Below are 24,297 nucleotides of genomic sequence, written 5' to 3' on the forward strand. Positions count from 1 at the left end.
TGTCTATCCTCCCAAAACGAAAAAAAGAGAAACTGAAAAGGAAGTTTTGGAAGCATCGAGTGAACAAAACAAACCCCAAAGCAAAAATCAATCCCTAGACTTGAGTTCTAATAAATGCAAAAAAAAATCTGTTCCTTCCATCTCTGTGTTTCCCACTCTACGTAATTTCTCCTTAATATCACACTGCCTATCAAGAGACATTTACAAGTTCACACTGGACTGCAATGGAAACATTTTGGTGCTTCTACTCCACAGAAAACTGCCTCCCTTACCAGGGCGATGTGGCTGTTGTTCCAAGTATTGTTGTCAACCAAGGTTGTTCGGTTGGCCATCCCAGCTATCTGGTAACCATAGTCCCACCATGACATCACTCTGGCGTGCTCATCTGTGTTTTGTCTGAGCCAGTAATAGGCTTCTCTGAAGTCATCTAGGATATTTCGGGTGCTGCAAAACAGTTCATTTTATTCTCATCGGAACAAATACTAGCAACAAACCAACTGCACCACGATAAATCTCGGCTCACAAATAAGGGTTTTATTATGAGTTCAACTTTCTTTGAGGGATTTGGTCACCAGCAGTCATAAGTTTGAACCCTCTGACAGCTGAATGGCCAGAAGCTGAACTGCTTTTGAAGACATGACTTAGTGCATTTCCTGTCAAATATATACTCTTAAACAAGTTTTCCCAGTTGACTTGAAAATTGTTGGTTTGTTTATTTTTTAACCATCATCTTTATTGGCTTTGGGTAGGATTATTTTTATATATTGACATTAAATATTTCAGAAAATGTTATATCTTTTTGAAAATTAGAGTATTAAGAATTTTTTATTCAGGTGACAATTCTGCCTTAATATAATAAGAATTGATAAGTAAAGCCAATTGTTAATGCAAAGGCAGTAGAAAGGCTTTTGCCCTTTAATCACTTTCAGACCCACAGACCTTACTTACCCATCATGGTTATAGGAAGCAAGAACCACGCTGGGGCTGGAGTATGCATTGCTGGTTACCCAGGTACAGTGAACAGCAAACATCATCAACAACATCAGCATCAGCATAGTCACAATGTTTTTGATATTGGGACCCAGTCCCTCTTCTGTTTTTTCCTGTTCAGATACATGTTTCCTCACTTTGCCTGCCTAAACAAACACAAATTTATCTGTTATGGCAACTTTTTTCCCTCTTGACAATGGAACCCATGTTTTCTGACTTCTGACTCTTGCTTCCTCCCCTCACCTTATCATACAGGTTGCCAGGGTTCCTTTTATCATCTTCATCACTGCTGTCCTCTATTGGTGGATTTTCCCTCTTCATATCATCACCCAAATAACGCTCAAAGACATTGGAGAAAGCGATTGCTGACAGCATACAGACCACTGGAGTCAAAGTGAGCATCAGTCGAACCATCACTCCAGCAAAGTAAACAGCGCTGATTGCGTACAGAGCAACTGCAAAGAAACAAACCTGCTGATGACATTTAGAAAATAATACTAACTGTCTGCACACGTACATGGTCTCCATAAAACTACTTCTGGAAGTGAGTAGAGCATCTGTGTATATAAAGACTCAAGTGTGCGTCTTGCATTTCATTGCTTTTTAATTTACAACATTCGGTTGAATTAACACTTATCCCTGTTAAGCCTCAAACATTTCCTGAGGTTCACCTTGACAACTGTTAACAATAACACAACCCCGTTTTCATATGCATTAATAATGTGCCAGAATATACATTATTAGTGAAATTTAATATTACACACCAAAAATACTACTAGAATAATAGGCAGCTTCATTTGATTAAAAAGGTCAAACAGCCCTAGACCAAAGAAGTTACTGGAACTGAAAAAGCAAAAGGAAGTGTTACAATTTAATGCAAATATTATATTCCAATTTTAAGCTAGAGATATCTGTGGACAAATTGGGGGCTTGTCTACATTATAATTCCATACAGATGAAAAATATGATATTGTGAGCCCTATTCTGAAGGAAGCTTTTCTGAACAGTACTATCTCCACTCTGTCTCCCACAAAACACAAACCAATGTTTTCAGAAGAGTAAGGAATATTCAGAACACTTTCCTTGGAAGAAAAAAAACCCCAAACAATGCTGTATACACTGATTAGGAACATCTCATAGTGGTTTCCTCCTGATGGACTCCTTGTCTGCTACAGTTTAACAACATCCTCTTGTGAAAGATTTGCCACAGAAATCATCAAGGGACACCAATTTATCAAATTATATTATGTAAATATCTTCTACTTTGCACTGAGGTAGTATGGCTCTCCACCCTCACTCATAGGTCTCTCTATGCCCTCCTACATGGATGATGCAGCAGTAGGAGGCTGAAAGCAAGTTGCCCAGCACTGGTCTTGACAAGAATTAATTGTAAGCCACAGAGCACAGAATACCCCAGAGTCACTGGATTTATTTAACCCAGTAAACATTCCCAATGCCCACACATCTCTTAGGCAGTCTTAAGAGGCAGCTATATTAGTCTGGAGTCTCCTGTCCTGTAAAAATTCGAGACCTGACTGATCTTCATTCCTCCATACGGATTAAAACTGCAAAGCACATCCTTACAAGCCTCTTTCATGATCTTAGAAGTTTGCTTTCAGAGTACAGCTTTGTACAAATAAGCAATTTGTTGTCACTGACAGAGGGACGCTGAGCTGTTCCCCCGGCTGATCCGCACTGCGGAACCGCACCTCAACGCGTGGTATGAAACGTCAGCCTGGAGAAGAGCATGAAACTCCTGGTGCAGAACTGAACTGTAGCGACAAATAATTCAATCCCACCTCTTGGAACTACATTCCATCACCATTTCAGCAACCTCTGCAATTTCATAAACAGTTTTAAATACCGCTGGATGCAGGCAACTTTTAATAATCATCTCTAAACACGTCACCTTTAAACCATTTTTTAGAACAAGCCATATATCAGCTTTGAGGAAACAAAAAAACAGAATCAAGTTGAAGGCAAGATTTTTCAAAATAATTTAAAAATATTTTCTCTTACCAAAGACTCTTTCATCATTGATGTTTTTGATACAGAACCACAGCCCTGCTGGGAAAGTACACACGAGAATATGCAGATCAAAAAAGAAGGAAACCCATGTTGTAGGCTGATGCTCAGACACAGAGGCAATGATCGGGATGTGAATTTTCGCATACCTTTTTTAAAAAAAATTCAGTTCAAATTATTTCGAAAAGATAAAATTATTAAAACTTGTAAACATTAGGAATTCTGAACTTGATTTCAAAGGAAGCATTTCAATTAAAAATGGTAAGTGCTCTATTCAGCAGAAATCTGATGAAACCTTTATACCAAAAAAGTCACGAGGTCTTACTGCATCTAGGAAGCATTTGGAGTAATTTAAAACAACGATATAAGGGATTATTTCCATATTATTTAAGGCAATGAAAATTATGGATGTTTTGTTTGTTTATGGTTACATATAAAGCCAAATTCACCAAAATGAAAACACAGTTATGGAAGCTCCATTGTTATGTTTTTGAAGAGTTTGTCATCACTGCCAGTAAGTCTCCTAAACTTTCAACATTGTTTTTCAAAAACTCTCCTCTACATAGAATATCTTAATTTTCTTAGTAAAGACAGTTACAGTATTAAATACCAGATCAGTTACTGGTGCACCCAGATTCTTTTAGATGCTGAAAAAAAAAACTATCAGGCCTTGTCTACACTTGGAAATACATGTCATCTAAACAACATGACAAACACTCAGTGCAGACAAGGACAAAACTGTGCTCTATATTACAGACAGCTATACATATGGACCTAATCTCAGGTGCTATATGATTGAGTGGTGAGGTATCAAACATATGTCCTTTTCTTCACTGAGATCTAGTTCTCATTCAAAACTGCACTGTGTGTTTTAACACAGTATGTTTTTCTAATGTAGACAAGCCCTCAAAAGTTCAATGCTTTGTATATATAAACAACTTCATTATAGGCAAAGAACAACACCTAGATATTCTTCAAATAAATTTGAGGGTTCTTTACTGACATCTGTTCTACTGTTTTTATTACAGAGTTGGTACAGAACCCTGTAAGAGCTGGACTTTGGAGCCTGAAAAAACCCTGAACTGCACAAAGTTTGAAGTTCTCCTATCCCTGCTCTAAACTTAAAAAAAATCTACCAACTGAATTTCACCTTAAAATATTTACCTGCAAAAAATACTTTCCATTTTATTCCTATTCTCCTGGTTGGCTAGAGAATCTAACATTGCATTTTTAAAGGTTAACTAAAACAAAGATTAACAAGGTTTTTAACCTGTGAAAACACATTAATAAACCAGAACTGTTCAGAGCAGACATCTGTATACACAAACCAGATATGTGAACATAATACAGAGGCAACATGCAAGATCATATGTGCAACATCTTTGTGATTTCGTGCTGTGTTGCACAATGAAATTAGTCTAAGGCTCTTAGTGATTTTTAAATGTGCACTCAACTGTTGATACAGCTTTGGTTATTTTATGCTGACATACACACTACAGTTTCATATAGAAAAAGACATACCATTACATATTTAAAGACTTCCAAACAAGCAAGAAATTTAATAGACAAACTAGTGAAATGGCTGTAAAGATCATGAAGTGGTTACTACAAATGCTCTCTTTAGATAACTGATTTAAGCCCACTATATTCTCCTTGACTAAAATACTAAATGGATTTGGGAATGAGGAGAGCAAATGATTATTAGTTTTCAGCAGAATGCTACTGATATCTAAATCTCATATCCTTACTTACCCAGTGTCCCACAATGAATAAAATCTGCCACTCCAAGGAGCAATATAACCTGAAAAAGAGAAGGAGGGGGGAAAAACCCTTTTGCTACCTGAGTATTTAAATGCAATAATTTTTCTACTCCCTCAAGTTATAGCACAAAACCAAATGAATTTCACTGAACTTGTGATATATGTGAACCAGGCCTACTGCATTAGGCAGGTTATAAAATCTACCAACCATGAAGCAAGCTAGTTTTAGAACACATTTACAGCATCATATTGTACTTGTTGAGTACAATATGAGTATCAAGACACACACCCCTCCAAAAATCAAAGCAATGCAATAATAAATATTTCTCAAAGAACATGACAGATAGCAATCTATACTCTGTAAAGATGTATAGGAAAAACAAAACATAACTGATAAGAAAGTATTTCATTTTTCTGAAATGCCAGGGGAAACTGGGAACAATCTACAGCCAAAACACTAGCACTTAAGGAAACACTGGTTTCCCATTATTTCTCTGCTGATGGATCTACACGTGGCATAGAATATAAAAGCTGCTACTAGACATGCTGATAAGCTTTACATATTGCTTTTTAAAACAAGGCCTTTAGATACTTAAATATCATAAGAGATAGTATATCTATGAGATGAAAGATAAAAAATATTATTAAAAATTATGAGCAAGTTTCTTCTTAAATTTTATTTCCACTTTCCTTGCAACTGTTTCAGCTCCTTCTGAAGACAGATACAGACAAGGTAAAATAAGAGAAAGTTAAATACAGAATATGCTGAGTTTGGAAGGGATCCATCAGGATCATCAAAATCCAACTCCTGGTCCTGCACAGGACACTCCAAAGATCACACCATGTGCCTGAGAGCATTGTCCAAACACTTCTTGAACTCTGTCAGGCTTGCTGTGACCACTTCCCTGGGGAGCCTGTTCCAGTGCCTCAGGTCCTGTCCCTGGTTACAAGAGTGCAGAGATCGGTACCTTCCACCTCGCCTCGTGAGGATGTTGTAACTGAGTCTCCCCTCAGTCTCCTCTTCTTCAGGCTGAACAAACCAAGTGACCTCAGCCACTCCTCATATGGCTTCCCCTCCAGACCCTGCCCCATCTTTCTTGCCCTCCTCTGGACACTCTCTAGTAGCTTAGTATGTTTTTTATATTGTGCACCCCAAACTGCACACAGGACTCAATGTGAGGCCACACCAGTGCAGAGCAGAGCAGGACAATCCCCTCCCTGGACTGGCTGGCGATGCTTTGCCTGATGCCTCCCTGGGCATTGTTGGCCCTCTTGGCTGCCAGGGCACTGCTGACTCATATTCAACTTATCCTTTTATTTATTACCCAAGTCTTTGTGCATGACTCAGTAATATTAAGATCACGGAATTTAAACCAAGCAGAAGTCAATTTTTGCCTGGCTAACATAATTAGCAGGAAAATAAGAGTGCTTTTCTTCATCAAGGGAAGCAAGTATGGTATCAGATCACCAAAGGAAGCGTGTCACCAAAGGAATTGGAATCAAAAGGCTGCAGTGAGGCATCTGAGGATGGAAACCAAGCAAAGACAAGCTTGTTCTTGTGAGACAAGGCAGGGATGCCTTGAACAGGAATCAGACTCAAGTATTTCAGAAGGGAAGCAATTTGACCTTGACCCATTAATGTTATCCAGAATACTGTATTACCCAGATTAGTTGTATGTATCTTCATAACATGCTTTGACTACAGTTATGTTTCTCATCCACTCTGACTTCTTACATCATTATGTGTATTGTACATAAGCCTGAAATATTGGCATGTTGGCACAAAGTTGTTTTTTTCCTGCAGCCCAGAAAGCACAGTGGATTCCAACACAAAGAAACATACAATAACATGAGCACCGGTTTGCTGTGGCATTGCCAACAATGACTTTAGGCTAAATCAAATGTTGACCATCTTGGTTTACCTGCTCTGAAGGTAAATTAGTTTCACATTTATTTACCTGTGTATGTCAAATAGATGACACTCAGGAACACAGTACCAGCAGCTAGTGAGACACCCAAGAAGAATAATGTCTGAAATTCTTGCTTTGTTAATCTGTCTCTCAGATACTGCAAAAATGCATATGCCTGCAACAGTGCAAAAACACCTAAAAAGAGAAGAAAGTTTTTGTTTAAATACTCAAAAGCAGTAACAGTAACCGACATACTTTGGCTACATTTGAATTAGAAAAATAAACACAAGGTACACCCTAACATCTAGAAAGTAGTATGAAATGACTTTCTGACAAATAGCTTTTAATACTTAACAGAGATGACACTTTCTTGTAAAGACAGAAACTTCCAGTAAGAGAAAATATTCTCCAAAAATTTATTTGCTAATTATATCAAGAGCTCAAATACCCTCTTTTAGCCTCCAACACTGCCTCAAATTGGGGTAAAGGAGAGAATCACCTGAAAACTAGATTGCACTGATTGTGACAAAAATACAGGTTAGCATACCTAGATATGGTGAAAAATAAATTCACAGACTCCAGTCAACACACAAACAAAGTCAATATAGAAATATATGGAATTTACGCTACTGAACTAAACAGAGGATTAAGGAAAGAAAAAGCCAAACTAAACAAGTAGTAAGTGACAGACAAGTGAATTACATAAAATTAGTGTTGAAACACCAGAAATCACTGGCAGAGCACCCCACATCCTCAAAAAGGCTGTTCAGAGTTTAACATCAAACCCACAACTTGGACACAATTTTTCTGTTATTATTCATTTAAGATATATAGTCAGATCAATCCAGTGATGAGTCCATTCAAAAGAGAAAATTCACTGGTAGCTGGCAGAAGAACAAAAAAAGATTAAGTCTCCAGTCTTTCTTCAAATTAACAACGAATTTGATGTCCATAATGAAATTTGCTAGTTCTGAACTCCTAGAGAAAGACCATTCACTAAATAAATGTAAAATCATACAGAAACAAAATGTGGTTTGGTGATTTTTTCTTTTTCCATTATACTCAGATTGCTGAAAAAGAAGTGTCAATTTTAAAAGTATTTTTATATTAAATTTTCATGATATTCCAATCACTGTCCCAAATACATTTTGATAAGTGACTACACATAAGAAAAACCCCTGAGGAACTGAACAAACTGAACTGTATTGCACAAACAGCACATGCAGTTTAACTCAGTGTTAGCAGAGGTTCTTGCTCTCAAGAAATCAAGATATCTGACTCTTAGTAACTTCTGAAAAATCAACATAAAGAAATTTTAAAAAAAAACCCAAACAAAATTGAAATCAGTTATTTAAAAATCAGCCTTGTGATTAGTAACTTAAGTAATTTGTATTTAACCCACTCTGAAAAATTACAGAAGACTATCAACTCTAAAACCAAATTGCTCAGTAAAAACTGTTACCAGTAAGGAATGTTTCAATTGTACAATGCTTGAAGGCAACATTGTACTGCAAAACAGGAGAGATAATCAACGTGTAAAGTAAGTGCTTGTCAGAATGCTAATTGATCCAGTGTTATAGAGGCATTTTACCTCCATTAGCTCACACAAGAAGAGGATAATGTGTCAATTAGAAAGAAAACTTCCCTACAGACACTAAATTGTACCTCTTTTTCTTTAACAATTTGGTTTGCTAGTATGTGCTCTTTCTAATACGAGGAAACAAAGCCGTAAGGGTTTGAGGTTTTCTTGTGCTAAGAAGCCTCTTGGAAGCAAAAGTCTAATTTTCTTACCTGCAGCTGCCATGTGTTCACTTGTCCTAATTGGCTGAAATCCCACAAAAGGTATCTGCATCGATAATATTAACCCCACAATGTAGAAAGTGCTATATGCTGGGAAAGAAAAATGTGAGGAGAGGGGGAGAAAGGCAGGAACAAAATTAATACACGTTTGAAAAAGAATTGGTTCCACAATAAAGTCCATCTTTCCCCCTAACTTCAGTGACACTGAAACAGAACAGTATCGTTCTAAATATTTCAACCATCCTAATTACTTTTTCCTCCTTTGACTAGAATAAACTTGTCTATTGCATCCAATTTTAGCAGAAGTAGCAGAGTACTGTTGTTCTTAATTGCACTGGTTTTTCTACTCCTAGGGAATGAAGCCATCTACCTAAGATGTTCTAGCTTCCCTGTTTTTGAGGGTCATGGATGAGGGAAAGAGCTCTCTCATAAAAAGCGACAAAAGAAGCTTTCTATTTGAGGAGAAACTGAAGGGATCAGACCTCAAAAAAGCAAAGCATGTAAGAGCCCACTACCTATTTAGAAAAATGCAAAGAGGTACACTTTTTCTTTTTTTAAACACAAGCCTAGAGTGATGCCAAGAAACTAAAAAGCAATAGGATTAATAATTAATATTAAGTGTATATATTGATAGATCTGTATCAACCATGGGGCTCCAGAAAGTAGAGGACAAGATCATAATTAATATTAACAGTAGTATTAAAAACATAAATTATTATTACACATGCAGTACCATTCATATACTTTATTTTGAAAGGGATTTTGGTCCTCAGTATTACAGGGTGAAGAAGAGATGGGAGGGGAAGAAAAAAATACCAACTCTGAACTGCCACGAGTCTGATTATATTTGAAGTAACCAAAGTCCAAATGAAGTTCTGTTCCTTCAGTGGCAAACAGCAGCAATCCACCTTTCAGATCTTTAAACACTCCTACAGATCCTAAACCACTGTCTCTGTGATGGCCTGGATCTTATGAAGAGATCCCTATTCTCATATAATCCTTTACTGACCTCCGTGATATCAGTTTTGGGGAGCGCATCATTGACCAGAGGTATCGTTTCCACAGCACCTGTGTGGTCTCAACGAGGGATCGTGCTCCCAGAACACTCTGTGTGTTCCAAAACGCTCAGAAGTGACACTGATGGTATTTCCAAGCACTTGGTGTATTCCTTCAAGCATCTGGATTGCACGACTTGGTCTAGCTACTGATCTATGCCCTCTTATGTCACTGAAATACACTTTTCCTGTAGGAAGCTCAATTTTTGAAGAATTTGCTACAACATAAATCATTTACTCTACCAAGCAACTGTTACAACACTGCCATCCTGTGGAAGTTCAATGATTGGCATAAATCACTACATTTCACATTTGTTAGACCATTGTAAGTCATCATTTTTAAGTCCAGTCCTGCAATTGCTTTAGTTTCTATATGCACTGCCACCCACTCTCCAATCCCTTACTCCCAGTTCTTCCAAGAGCTACATATTGCCTGGTATTGAAAAGATTAAAAAAAAGTAATTTACACAACAACACAATTTTTCTAGGAACTTAGAAACATCAAGGTGATATATGATCACGAAATTTCCATGTTCCTTTACAGTCTACTGTTTGCACAGTCTTTGCAAAAAGGAGTTAATTTTCACTCTTGCAGGTTATAACTCTGACCGAGTCCAGAACAAAAACATTTTGACCTACTGTAGATAAACTCATTTTACAAACAATTGAAATTGCCATTACCATATACCACAAACACAGGAAAGACCTACTGAAAAGCTTTTCCAGAGAGTATGATATATTTGCCCACATGCTTACACTTTTAATTAATGGATTACAATAACTAGAAATAAACATTTGCTCTGAAGTTTTAGAATATTGAAGTAGTTGATGTAAATCAACTGTTCACTGTTCAAATGACCAAATCCAAAACAAAGAACAACGAGTTACTGAAATTAAGTTTTAAATTCTGGAAGATGCTCAAGTGTTTTGTTATTAAATATTCTGATGAGTGTACGGAACTTAAAAAAATTGTACAGAAAAAAAACCAAATTGAAGTGAACGTTATGAAGTATTTTAAATGTGCAAGTGTGACTTAAAGAAAAACTAAGCACAGCAAAAGAAAATAGTATCAATGGTTGCTGTATCTGTATAAAGAGGTTATTCACTTCTACAAGTGCTGCTAATACATTGGAATTGTAAGCACTTGTTTGTATTGATTACACTATTATTTTATGTTCAATCAAACACAGTCAGTAGAATCTGACTGAAAAGTACCGATCACTGTCAAGATGAAAAAATAAAAGCACAGCTTGAGCTTTCAAATGTAGGTAGCATCATCACCATTGATGCCAAGTGGGTCAGAAGCTATCTGGCTGATAAAGTCATTTGCCTGCAAGCCCTAAAATATTTTAAAATTGGCAAAACCCTCACATTTTGGGAAATTTTTTACTCATTAAATGGTTCTGAATTACACTCCCAGGCATATCAGATCACACCCCATTAATCTTTTCTTTGTTGTATGAACACCCATACGAAAAACATGTACCAGGAAAGAATCATTATTTCTAAAAACTTGGTGCTGCCAAATATTGTTCTCTACATTTATGTTACTATGTTTGATTGAACGTAAAATAACCTTTACCAAATGGCTCATGCTAGCTTAAAATAAACTTAAGCAACTGATCTAGAGATTGAACCCCCCAAAATTCTCAATAATAAGTAAAATGGATGCAGATTTTACTAGCTACAGTCAGCTGACAATATTTTACAGAAATTTTAGCTGTACATTGGTAGTTTTTTAAGAATTATGAGACTGAAGCAGGCACACTAGCAACTACATTTCACAGAAACTCACAAAATATCTTTATTCTCCCTGTTTCAATGAGCTTTTGTAAACTCTTCTCCCTATCTGAATAGTTTGGAAGTGAAGCACACTTGAATTTCCTCTCAGAAGTGCTTGAACACTCTTACCTGTTTCACAAAAACATCCTGTTAAACAAACCTAGAAATTATATAGTAATGTGAGATGTACAGACTCCTCTAAGGCTTCCCATGAAAGCTTAAACTAAGCCAGCATTTGCAATGAAACAGCAGAGCAGCGATCACATTTTCATTCTGACAACTCCATGGCAGTATATATCCCTCACTGCTGAAGGGCAATAACATTTCAAAACACTGTAGCTATTTGCAAAACAAACATCTGTCAAAACCTTTAATTCATATGAACCTGCAGTAGTATTTTCCCCACACAATTCAAGGACTAGTTCATCGAAAGCAGAAGAAGCAAGAGTAGTTATTCTTTATTGTTTCTGGCTGCCACACTGCTTCAGGATTTTATAATTACTTGATTTAATTTTCTCTTGCATAACTCATAGAAATTGGAAAATGAAAATATTCAATAAAACAGTTTTAAAAGCAAAACGAGACAAATTACTTTCCCTCTAAGTTATGAAGTAGTTAATGAAGAAGTTAAGTAATACAAACATTAAAAATTAAAAATGGGCTAGAGATTTTTCCTTCCCTTTTTTTTTTTTAAGAATTTCCAATTCTTTTACATATATAGGATAACAAAGAAATATGAAACCAGTACTTATAGTTTGATAGCAAAATCTCAAAACTGAACTTGACTAAATTGAGTAATTATTGTAGCATACAATGGTTCATCTATAGACGCACATACAGTAATTTCTTTAGCAGGCACTAAAAAAGGCATTAAAATAATTAAAAATACAAAGATGCAAGAGTATTAAAATGAGTAACAAAAATATATTTACAAATGAAATAATGCCTTATGATTACACCTCAGTTCACATTATGTTCTCAAACTACCTACTGTTAAAGCTAGAATATTTTTAATGTGAAGCCAATTTATAAACCTCTGAATACCTGAATTGCTTATCAATTATTTAATTCACACACCCACATGATGGCCAACTGATTTTATCGGTAAAGTGTCTGCAAAAACAGTTTACAGAGTATTGAAACGTCAGGCAAATCAATTAAAAAGTTAGTATTCTAAGATCCCTATTCACACTTTCCAGAAGCTAGAAGGAAGGCTGATTAATCCAATAAAATTTTAAAAATTTACATGGAACATCCAGTCCTAGTCTGTTATATAAAACATACATGGCTGTCTTTTACTATATTTTTTCATAATTTCTGCTGTACAAATTTTAAAAATACCAATTGTTTTTCATACTAGTAAAAGAGAAAAATATGAAATATTACTAAAGGCACACATACAATATATATTTTAAAAATATTTCAAGAATTCTACTATATCAAACCACCCAATTTTTTTTTGCTGTGCACTAGAAAGGAAAAAATTAATTAGCAGCTACATACACAAAATTTTAGAAGTGTATGTTTTAACTCCTTATTTCCATGTTGTAGAAAATAACTGACTATAATCAGTAATCAAATTAAGAAAGTTCAGTCTGATATGCAATTACTTAATACCCACTTGATAGAAAACACATCAGTACAGTTAACTTCGTATCTCACATTTAAGCATGTGACAATGACTGTTCAATGAACAAAACTTACCAATGTAGACTCTCCTGCTGTATCTCTGCATCAGCAACAGAACAAACACATGCAGTGGAATAAGGTTGATGATGAAAACATAACCACCCCATGCAGAGACCTATGACAAATGGAACAGGAAATTAGATCTGAAATTATCTGCAAATTCTTAGGATAGCCAATGCTGGATTTAAATATGGTGATGGTCTAACAAGTAAACACAAACTCCATCTAGACAGGCAGTGAGCACTACTAGTAATACCACCAGAATCCTTCTCAACATTCATTATCAAAGAAAAACAAACCACAACAAAAGCCCATGTATCAAAGGATTTGGAAATGGGCTGATGGATTTTCAAGGTCCTCCTTCCTGAATCTCCTCCTTCCAAGCTAATCTGGTCATACTTCCAAATATGAATGGGATGCTGGGGAAAATCTTTTCCCCATGGTGAAGGCTGCAGCACAAGGCAGCAGCAGGATCCCTAGGGCCACAAGCTGGACTTTGATGATACTTGTGGGTCCCTTTAAACTCGGGATATTCTATAATCCCATGTAGGATCCAAAACTTTCTTTTGATATACAAATTCAGCACCATGCTCTGCACTTTTTGCTGAGCACAGGGAACACTATCTCCTGGCAGAGAAGAGAAAGGGAGCAACGTACACCTCCAGGAGCAGAACTCCTGGAGCAGAGCAGCCAATGCAGGTTGCTGTGTAAGGAAAGAAATAAAAGCAAGGTTGTGGATGCACACAAAAGTGGGACTGAGCGCTATGGAATGGTAGACAACAATATCATGGATATTGCAAATCTTTGGCAACAAGAGCTCCTGAGAACAACTCCTACGGTGTACTTAGAACTGAAACACTACAATGGTATTAACACATCACTGGTTGCTGGTTCAGGTAAGGATTTAACGAGCTATCATTACTATGTGTTATCTAAATTTCTAATGTATTTAGACGGGCTAATGCTGACTAGACAATCTGTATTTTAACATGTCCTCTTGTCAAATTACAGTCTAGACTTCCCCCATATGCACCATTGCCTATCCTAGGTCTTCATTTTTAGAATGCAGTAGCTAATGTGGTTTTCACTTAAATTGTATTTTAGGGTTTAGATTTAAGTAGATATTTTTAAAGCCCTAGAAGCCCAAAAGAAACCCAAATTACTGTGTTCTGTAGAAGAGATTCTAAAATAAGGATGAGGCCAAGCATTACCAGCTTTTGACACTAACACTACAAAACCCAGCATTTCAAAATTTGGGGTAACCCATTCAGACAGTGTGATACAAGTAGAATAGAAATCATCTAAGTTTCTAAAAAACTCATTTCAGATTATCATGATTCTATTGCCAAATTACAGCAAGAAGTATCATGGTTTACACAGGCAAGTTTATTTAATGGGAGAAAACATGAAGACACGTAAGTACAGATGTGCAGTTAGAACACTGTTACACTTAGGGAAAGGTTTGAATGAAGCAGGTAGGAAACACTTTGTATGGATCAGAGACCTGTATCTCTAATTACCAAAATATTAAACCAAATCTAAGCACTGAAGATTATACTGAATTGGATGCACTTTGGAACTTTTCAAACAAAACTGAGGCACCCTCATAGATTGGCAAAAAGAGTGAAAACATGCTATTACTGCTACAAGGATTGCTTCAATGTACAGCTTTGTTTTATTTTACCTCCTCAGCATGAAAAGCTGTATGAAGCAAAAGTTGTTCAAGTAAAATAAATGCTAAAAATATAAATGCAAGGAAAAAAACGTTTCTCTATATTGAATGCAATTATATGAGTCAAATTACCACAGTGAATTAGGTATATATTTTAAGCAGATTTAGTGATCAAGAAACATTTGTCAGTTCATGCAATATCCACTCACCTTCAAAGAAACTGTTCCCCAAATTTCCCATGAAAGAACTGACTCTTACTACCTCAAAATTGTGATTGAACTTCTAACTTACACTGAAAACAACTAATTTCATCAGAGAATGACAAATTATTATTATGTAACAAATAGCAGAATTATGCTTTGTCCTAAAAATTTACCTAAGCAAAATGTCCAGAAGGGTATCTTAAAATTCTTTCCAAAAGGGAAATACAACATATAGAAAGTTATCACCTACTTAGGATGAAGCATATGCACTCTGTAAGCAATAAAATTCTATTATCTAATCACTGAGATCTGAGGCTAAGCTATGGACAAATCTTAACCTTTCACGAGCTGATAACACTTTACAGGAAAATAAAAAATCCCACTTTTGGATTGAAGGACTGAATGTCACGATGACATTGATTCCATAAGCTCTGTCACCATGCACACCCTGGATCACATCCTCTCCCTCTCACAAAGTCCCACAGACCAAGACAGTAGAAGCTGTTATTGTGTGATTTTTCAGCAGTAGAACTGTGAAGTATTATATTTGTTACCTGTATGTTTAGGAAGAGCATTTTCAGAGAATCTTGCCAATACACTGGCACAATATAAAAAACACTACGACACATAAATATAACAACTCAAGAACTTAATTGCCTGCTTTTGTACTGCACTAGAGCATGTACCAAACCTGCAGACTCTCTTCACTGTAATGCTATATAAACAGCAATGCTGTTCATAAAGAAGTGGCTGTTTATTTAATGACTTGGTCAAAATGAGGATAAATAGGGAATGAAATAAATGTACTCTTAACAAGAAATAGCTATCCTATCCTCTTTGGTGACAAACACGGGGCTATTATTTCCTATATTAACAGTAAAAGTCTCCCAGGAAACCAAATGCACAGTAAAGCTAGAGGAAAACTAGGCAGCATGCAGACAACCTTTGAATTAACCTTCTACTTTAAGGCACATAAAACAGTCCGTAAGTTCCTTTTTCTTGCAAATCTAGTTACCTGACGGTAGAAAAGCAGCATTTGAGACCTCAGTCTTAACTGTCACCAAGCAATTAGCCTGGCAGTCCCACCACTGCCTATTTCGAGGATAATTTATTTTCATACAGCCACACAGAAAAAGGGGAAAAAGGACCTTTGACTGATTCATACAGGAAAATTCTTCAAGTCTAAGGCTTCAGAAGATGGGAGGAGGGTGAAAACCAATTCTCTCCATTTTTCTATTAGTTTTATCTCCTCAGTTTTACTACTGTTTTTCCCCTCTGTTAGCCCTTAGGAACATCTGTGCAATAGCCTCCATCTTCACAGATCAGGAATGAAAAGAGTATTTATGATCATTTATTATGACATTGAAATCATTCATCAACCCTGGTGCTAAGCTCTATGGCATAATTATACCCAAAGAAATAGTTTTCAAAATTACAAAAATGTAACTTTGTCCTTACATTCTAAATATTCTGATTATCATTTCATTTTCATAATAATGACAGACAGACACAGGAATATTAAAATTACACCTTAATTTACCTGTACCCAAATGAAAATCTGACTGAATCAGACTACCCACTCATAGCATAGGAATAATTTATAAATTATTATACTTCAGTACTTTAAAAAAAAAACTTTTTGGTGTTTATTAAATACTTTCAATTTCAATTTATTTATTATATCTTTTAGTCATATATTTAAGGTTTTAATAGAAATATGAAGCAACAACTTCATATTATGGCTTCAATAAAGATTAAAATATCCTTCGGTTCTTTATTAACATATGGATTATGTAATCCCTACTCAAATAGTTCAGCTATTATATATATAAAAGCCTTACCATGTAAAAGTAGGATAGACAGCAGCAGATTGTCCAAAAGACTGACCCAGTTTTCACAGACTTCACCTGGAAGAATAACCAAGTATTTATGAATCACAAAGACAGGACAGTATTCCAAAATTTCATTCCAACTCAATTGTCAAGAGAAATTCTTTAGCCCACATCAAGCTATATTTGTATGTCTCTGAACTGATGTCCATAGAATTGTACCACTAATGCAATGCTTTCACACACAAAAGGAGCTTATATCTCTAGCAAAAGCAGAGGCAGCATATGACCCAACTCTCTGCGTCATGGCCTGCTGTAGAACAGTAGTAGCAACACCTGTACTACTTTCTCTGAGACTTTAGACCACTTTAGAATTCTGAGTGTTGACTATCCATGCTGGCATCCGACCCAACTCTGCAATTACAGACATAAGAGCTATTCTGTAATTTTGAAAAACTCAAGTGTTAATGAGAGCATCCAGATACTACCAAAGGTTTAGATGGATCCATAAACAGCCCAGGAGCATGAATTTCTCTAAAATTGATGGTGGTGACTGTGGTGTGGGAAAACAGGAATGAAGAACAGACATTAAATAAAGCTAGAAAGTTTTCAATAAAATATATTTGATTCACACATAATTCTATGGGCGGTCATGCAAATATTACTGCATAAGCAGTTCAGTTAACTATGGATTTCCTAAGAACAGAGAACTTCTATTGTGTCTCAGTTACTCTAAAATAACAATGGAAGTTGATTCTATTATTGTTATCAAACACAGTACACCTCTACAGCTGCAGTTTATTCTAAGACCAGACTTAAAAAAACCTGCATTTAGGGTAACACCAGTCACTCAGTCATGACAAAACTCAATTCCCCTCATATTCCTACCAACTACATCCCAAGTTTGAAATATTCTAAAGTTAAGAATATCTGTAAATACAAAATTATGAGAAAAGGTGTAATGACCACGAACTTATGTGCAGACACTCAAAATGAGAAGTATATGCATTCCAGGAACACACAAGGGACAGTGCACTACAGTGTCTATGCTGAATTAACAACATAGTTTTGCTTTTGTGTTATTTCCAAACTAGATTCAATGGTCCAGAAAAGACACAGCTTGCCTAAACTCCTTCATGCAAAACTGCATTACAGACGAAATTCTACATGCAGATTAAGGAGTGACTGACAAGCAGACTAATTAAAAGACATAAGACTATTTTTTTAAGCACTCGAGTTAACATTAATATCTTGCTCTAGACGGCTTTGATTAAATAATTTGGATACTTATATCAAAGCCCAGACAGTCCACACAGTCAAAAGCTTCTCCAGAAGACAATTCAAAGCACTCCATATTCAGTCTACTCCTTTTCACTAGGTACGTAAGGAGGCTAAAAGTTAGATGCACACATAATGCTAATACCTATAAACCAAAAAACAACCCCTCTGTTTGTTTTAAATTTATAGACTCATCATCATTTTTATTATTACTATAGGACACACATACTTCAGCAGAACAGTACTTCTACATAGTGAACTAAAGAGAATGATTGTGGAGTGGTTCAGATCATGTGACTTTTCAGTACTTGCCTGATCAAGAGCCAAGGGGAAGAGGGATGAGAGGGAGGAAAATAAGAATTCAATGGATTCTAAGAAAAATCAAGTCACTGGGTTGGAGGAGGAACCAAAAAACCTTTCCAAAGCAAAAGACTCAGTAATTACTTACCCATAAATAGTATGTGAACTGCAGTGCAAAAATAGCTATGCCTTCATTGTCAAATGATCCTGCTACTGATCGAGATATGTAACCTGGAACTATGGCGATAAAACAGGCAGCTAAAAGCCCTGCTCCCTGGTTCCACAGTTCTCTGGTGAGCAGGAAAGTAGAAATAGCTGTAAGGCCGCTAAAGACTGGTGCTAGAAACACACATACATCTCTTATATGGACTGTCACGTTAAGCATATTTAAAATCCAATGTATAAGGCCTGCTGTCACCATCAGTCCGGGGTATACCTACAAGGAGAAAAAACCAGAACAAACCAAAACATTAGGTTATTGCAGAAAACTAGCATGGTAGGTTTGTTGATATATAATTTGCAATGAAATGGTAATTTCTTAAGCTGATATAAGCAGTGAACATTAGCATAAGCTAATAGAATTATATTAATACTACTTTAATCATGTTTTGACAACATCACTGAATACAAGAGGTTCTTTAAATTTTATCCAAATGCTAGCAACAACATATAATCTATTTCATAAATGAATAAGCAGCATACAGGTAATATCCTACCTTGTTTGACATTTAACATATAATGAGAAGAATTTGCGCCATTAAAGTATGGAAGCAGAAGCTAAAGTTTGCAACAGAATTTCAAGCCAGCTAACAGCTTTAAGGAAAAAAAAAGCCCCAAAAGCCTAAGATAACAAGAAGAAACCCAAAATTTCCCAGCCCTATCCATTTTCCTTCAAAATATATCATGACATTCGTTCACTTCTTGGTACCAATGGGGAACGAAAATGTGCATCAACAAAATCTAACTTTTTTAAAGTTGAAAAGTTGATGGTCAGTCACTTGAGTGTCATATATTTGCAAGACATCAGTAGAGATCTTTGAATATGAAAGATTAAAATAAAGTCCTGTAAAATTGAATTAAGATGCCCTCCAGGGAAGGTATGAAATCTATTGAACCCATCACAAAATATTGGAGAACTTTAAAATATTCTTTATAGGAATTCTACCCTCTCACATTTATCAACATTAGAAAAATCAATACATATTAGAAAAGTTAATATGAACTTCACCTGCCTTAGTTTCTTTCAAAAACGAAGAAGGACATTGTATGAAACTAAATTAACAAACAGAATGTTCCCCTGCATATATTTCAATTCCCTTTCCTAAGGGGTTTTACTTCATATAAGATAGGTATGGAAGTATGTAACACGCATTTATGTTACATAAAGAGTCTCAAGACTCTTTATCTTCTTTACTTTGGTATCTCCAAGATAGTAAAACAAATGGTGATCTGTTGCAAAAAACCCCTCGTTAATGCCTTTAAATGTTAGGTACTATAATTAAAAAGCTTTAATGAACTTTCACACATTAAGAAACTGGCTGTGGCTGTGTTAATAACTTAAGTGTTATTAAAGGTATTCCAATGAACAACATTTGTATTCTGATTTGATAACATTGTTTTGTACATCTTTCCTGTCTTGAAAATTGCATCGGCGCCAACCTTAACTATTCCTGATGCTTCATACAGGTGCCATCACTGATTTAACTTCACAAGGTCTTTTCCCACTGAAATCCTAACTTTTTTCCATACATACAAGAAGTCAACTCAACATCTACCACTGGATTAAAACTTGTACCTTAAGAGATTTAGTTAACAGTTTCAACAAAAAAAAAATTAAAAAAAATAAATTGTTTTTTCTTTTTTGATTTCATGTACAGGTATTACAGGAGTAAGACCTTTTTTTATTACCATAAGAAGTTCATACGTAAGAAGTTCTGTATTTCTTGTTCACAGTATGGTGTTGGATAAAGACTAAAGCATGTTGACTTACTCTCAGTTTCTGCACCTAAAAATTAAAAATATCTTGATATTCCCTCTGCAGCAATTTGACAATTAAAGGCATATTTTATTAAGAGTTGCCTTTTACTGATGTCGAATTTGCATTGAAAGTTCAAAAAACTTACTGCAAAGTCACCTTTAAGTTATTATTATGATACTTACAGTTCCACCTACTATTCTTCCTAGTGGATACCATGCTCTTTCATCAAACCAATTTAAAAATTCATAAAACCCATGAGATGCAAGATGATGTGTTGATCTATAGTTAAACCTAGAAAGAAACAGAAGAAAAGATGAGGGGGTAAGATAAAAATCCAAAACCTGTTAAAATAAAAATCAAGAACTTCAGCGTCTCATTTAGTATAGAAGTACAATGGTCCTCTCTAAATCCATAGCATTCTAAAGTAAATTATTAAGTTCTCAGTTACTAATGACTATGTTTTCTTCATTTCTACAGCCAGTGTATTTACACAGATGATATGTTATGGTCTTTGGTGGAGTTTTTTTTGTATGTAAATATTAAAAGGTTTTCTATCACTCTGAAAAACACTCTGGCCATTTTTGGTATTCCTTTTTTAAGCTACTAGTTTTCAAATATAGTCTCTCACATCCAGAATATCACTTAAACAGAATTAAGATCATGGAAGAATCAACGCAAGACTCCCACTCTGAGACAGGACAGCTGTGGAATACATTTGCTGCTTCTCTACCTCACGTAAAATTGAGAGGTGAGTAATGTAATAGGCAATGGGAACCAGTCCGTTTATTCACACTATCAAACTAATGGCCTTCACATATTCCCTTCTTTCAATTCCCTTCAATCAAGTAAGAATGTATACAATATAGAATCTCTGTAGACGAAGTTTCACCTTCAAAGTTTGTACATTCTCTGCTGCAGAAAATACCTTGTAGAACAAAAGCTCTCCCGTGCATACCTTCAGTTCAGTCTACAAACCATTAAAAAGCATCAATGGACTGCCATTAAGGCACTAATCTTTCACTTTCCTGGCACAAAATATCCCAAACTTCTGATAAAAAACTTCTCAACTATTAAGAAGTCTATTAATTCTTGAAATTAGGTACTAGGCTGTGAAAAGAACTACAATGCATGTTACCCCAAAAGAGCAACTCCTTCATGATCATTCATTCAAAAGCCAAACTAAAAAGGCTACAAGTATTGATAATGGGAAGTTTTCCAAAGAAAGTTTAGGCTTAGAAACGCCTGGGTGAACACAAGGTCTGAAACAAGCAACATCCACAAAGCCAACCCTTCTAATAGATACTCTAATTGGAATTCAGTTAACAATGTGAAATCTATTAGTTAAAAAAGTATTAAAGATTATATTCATTACTTAAGTAGAAGTTCAGGTGACTAAATGGAATACCCCAACAGGTTAGATGAGCAAACCACCATGAAAGACTTCCACAGACACTGCTAGTATTCACAACTAGAAAAGCTTAGGTGTGTTCTTAATTTTGTCTATTTTATGAAAGTATCCACTTATATCAGTAACATGCACCACTTCTAACACAGATTTTAAAACCACAGCAAATTCTCTTGCATATTTAGGATTCCCAAAATATTACAGGTTTACCTTGAATTAATTCAACAGAATCAAGCTACTGTCATTCAAGACTGCAAAACCCACCAAGTTCCTAACTGTTTAATCAGTACAAGTCTAATATCTGAAGTAAAACCACACTAAGGTCATGAGCAGCTTTATTTATCTACACAGTGACAGAACAAAAAACTGAAATTCAAGTTCAGATGTCAGCAAATTTGCATATTTCAACTGACTGAACTATCACAGCAGCGGTCAAGTGACATTAAAAATAAATAAATAAAAAATAGAGTGAAGTATTTTCAGGAGCACTCTCTTACATGTTAACTAAGCAATTATATAGGATACATTACCTGATAAAACCGTAGAATTTGAAGAGTTATTAGTCATGTTTATATAAGAAAATTCACATGACCATCAGTCATTTTGACCTAGAAATCTTTGATTCAAACAGCAATGTGACATTGGTTTCTAATAAGCCTACAACTATTCCCATTTGATTAGATTTCTAAATATTAATTAATTCTCCATTTCTGAACTGTCAACTATAGTGTGATTTATGAAATGCTGTACCTGTGAAATTAGCCTCTTATCTTACTATAGTGAGGTCTATTGTTAATTTGGTTAGTGCCAAGTGCCTGCAGTACAGCATGAAACAAATCAGGAATTTCACATTGCAGAGGATGCACACGATCCAGACATAAAACACACTGAAAACCCAGCCAATATTGTTATCCGAGAACTTTAAAAAGGAAACATGAAAGATGTTTACTAACATGGATTACTTTCAAATTTTTAGATCATGACTCAAACTCAGAGGCTACAAAAGTATGACTAATGTTTACTTTTAGAGCATTAAAAGATTAGTTAAACAAATGAAATTGCCAGTATGTGTTCTTGGCTTTCTCCTCATGTTTTGAACCAGTAAAGCTTCATAACTGACTTCAGAAGGATGTGAACAACTGTTCTGTGCTTTGGCAGCATCCTATTAAGTCTTTAATAAGAATAATTCAGAATTGAAATGCAACATAACAGGACTTTAATTCTACCACTTCGAAGGTAAGAATTTAATCTTCTCTCCTAAGGTACTTTTAGACAGATACAAATCTATTAACCCTTCTTTCAAAAACCAATTGATTCTTTTGCCACAAATGAAAGCATGCAGAGACAGCTGGGCATGTCTTTACAGCACAAATTATTGGTAATATTATAGGTACATTAATTTTTCACTGTGAGAAGACCTGTAAGTGACAACAAGAAATAACCTTCTGGACACAAAATGCTAAAAAATTATTTAGAAGCATAATTCAGCACCTCATTTTGACTTAAAAAAAAAAAATGCCCGCTTCACCTCCCACTAGGTAACCTGCGACCAAAATTTAGTTAAAATGTCAATATAAAACATATAGGCACATCAGAAGAAGATTAATGAGTGATGCTGAATATTAAAGCCAGCTTCAGGCACTGAAAAAGTGGCAGCAATGGGCAGTGCATCAGATAACAGTGTGGTCTGGCAACCATATGATGATGCCAGTATTATGCTCTGATATCACTTACCCACTTTACAGCGCTCTTTGTTAGGGACAAACTTGAACCTTGTGAAACTGTTTCCTTTTTAGCCAGAATGAAGATAGCTGCTAACAAACAGCATCACATCACAAACCACAGTCACATAACCTTCTTACTACCTTGGTACTTTTCAAACTGTGCTTGAAACGCAGCACAGTGGAACTGTATTTCTACAGCAGTGCTGTCACAGTACCTGTAACTATCTATAGGCTTCACAGGAGTGCAAAACAGCCCTGGAAAATATTAGAAAAACTGCCACCTTTGCCTATGCCCGCATCTGGGACATTTAGGGGCTGCAACTGAGGAAGAATCCGAACAGAGGCAAGAACGACCAGTGCTGGGTAGGGCTTGCACTTTAGGCTTGGGTGTTACTGTCTGCCCTAGTTCTTCCACCACCAGCAGCAGCAAGAACAGGTGATATTTAGGGTTTTTATCTGACCTGCTACACCTTATCCAAGGAGACACTGGAGTACACTGCTGGTTACACTGACTAAACAGTATGCAGTACTGTGTGACAGAACCAGAGTGAAGAATAGGATCCCTTTTCTCCCACCCTCAACCCTCACACACATCTGATCTTGAGGTACGGGAACAGTTTACTGATCTCCCAAGATTCCCTTTTTATCCTCCCTCATCCCTTTGAGGTAAGTCAATTTGAGATAGACCTGAGAATAAAGAACAAAAATATGTGAAGCACATGCCTAATTAAATACTTAACAAGAAAGACTGAGACAAATACTCAAGTTCTCAGTCCACCTTGTGAAGAAGATACACTTGCCAATATTCAACTAAGGGCCAGACTAAGGCCAGTAAGCATTGATGTTTCTTATTTTAGCTGACGTTCTAGGAGGAAAAGTGATGCTCTGCTGCTCTCC

At 35.8% G+C, this 24,297-nt stretch overlaps 1 protein-coding gene across 1 annotated transcript in view; it reads right to left on the reverse strand.

Annotated features, from left to right (window-relative positions):
• Positions 1-20,557, reverse strand: part of STT3B (STT3 oligosaccharyltransferase complex catalytic subunit B) — a 28,686-nt gene extending 8,129 nt beyond the window's left edge. The window contains exons 1-11 of the mRNA XM_029961737.1: positions 20,454-20,557; positions 18,442-18,729; positions 16,728-16,793; positions 13,027-13,126; positions 8,477-8,575; positions 6,734-6,880; positions 4,768-4,816; positions 3,010-3,164; positions 1,234-1,445; positions 949-1,136; positions 273-444 (exon numbers count right to left, since the gene is read on the reverse strand). Coding sequence (XP_029817597.1) covers positions 273-444; positions 949-1,136; positions 1,234-1,445; positions 3,010-3,164; positions 4,768-4,816; positions 6,734-6,880; positions 8,477-8,575; positions 13,027-13,126; positions 16,728-16,793; positions 18,442-18,714 — 1,461 coding nt within the window. The 5' untranslated portion in view covers positions 18,715-18,729; positions 20,454-20,557. The remainder of the gene's footprint in view (positions 1-272; positions 445-948; positions 1,137-1,233; positions 1,446-3,009; positions 3,165-4,767; positions 4,817-6,733; positions 6,881-8,476; positions 8,576-13,026; positions 13,127-16,727; positions 16,794-18,441; positions 18,730-20,453) is intronic.
• Between the last annotated feature and the right edge of the window lie 3,740 nt (positions 20,558-24,297).

This window comes from Manacus vitellinus, unplaced genomic scaffold (genome assembly GCF_001715985.3).
Source record: "Manacus vitellinus isolate BGI_N305 unplaced genomic scaffold, ASM171598v3 scaffold_3_pilon, whole genome shotgun sequence".
Classification (NCBI taxonomy): Eukaryota; Metazoa; Chordata; class Aves; order Passeriformes; family Pipridae; genus Manacus; species Manacus vitellinus.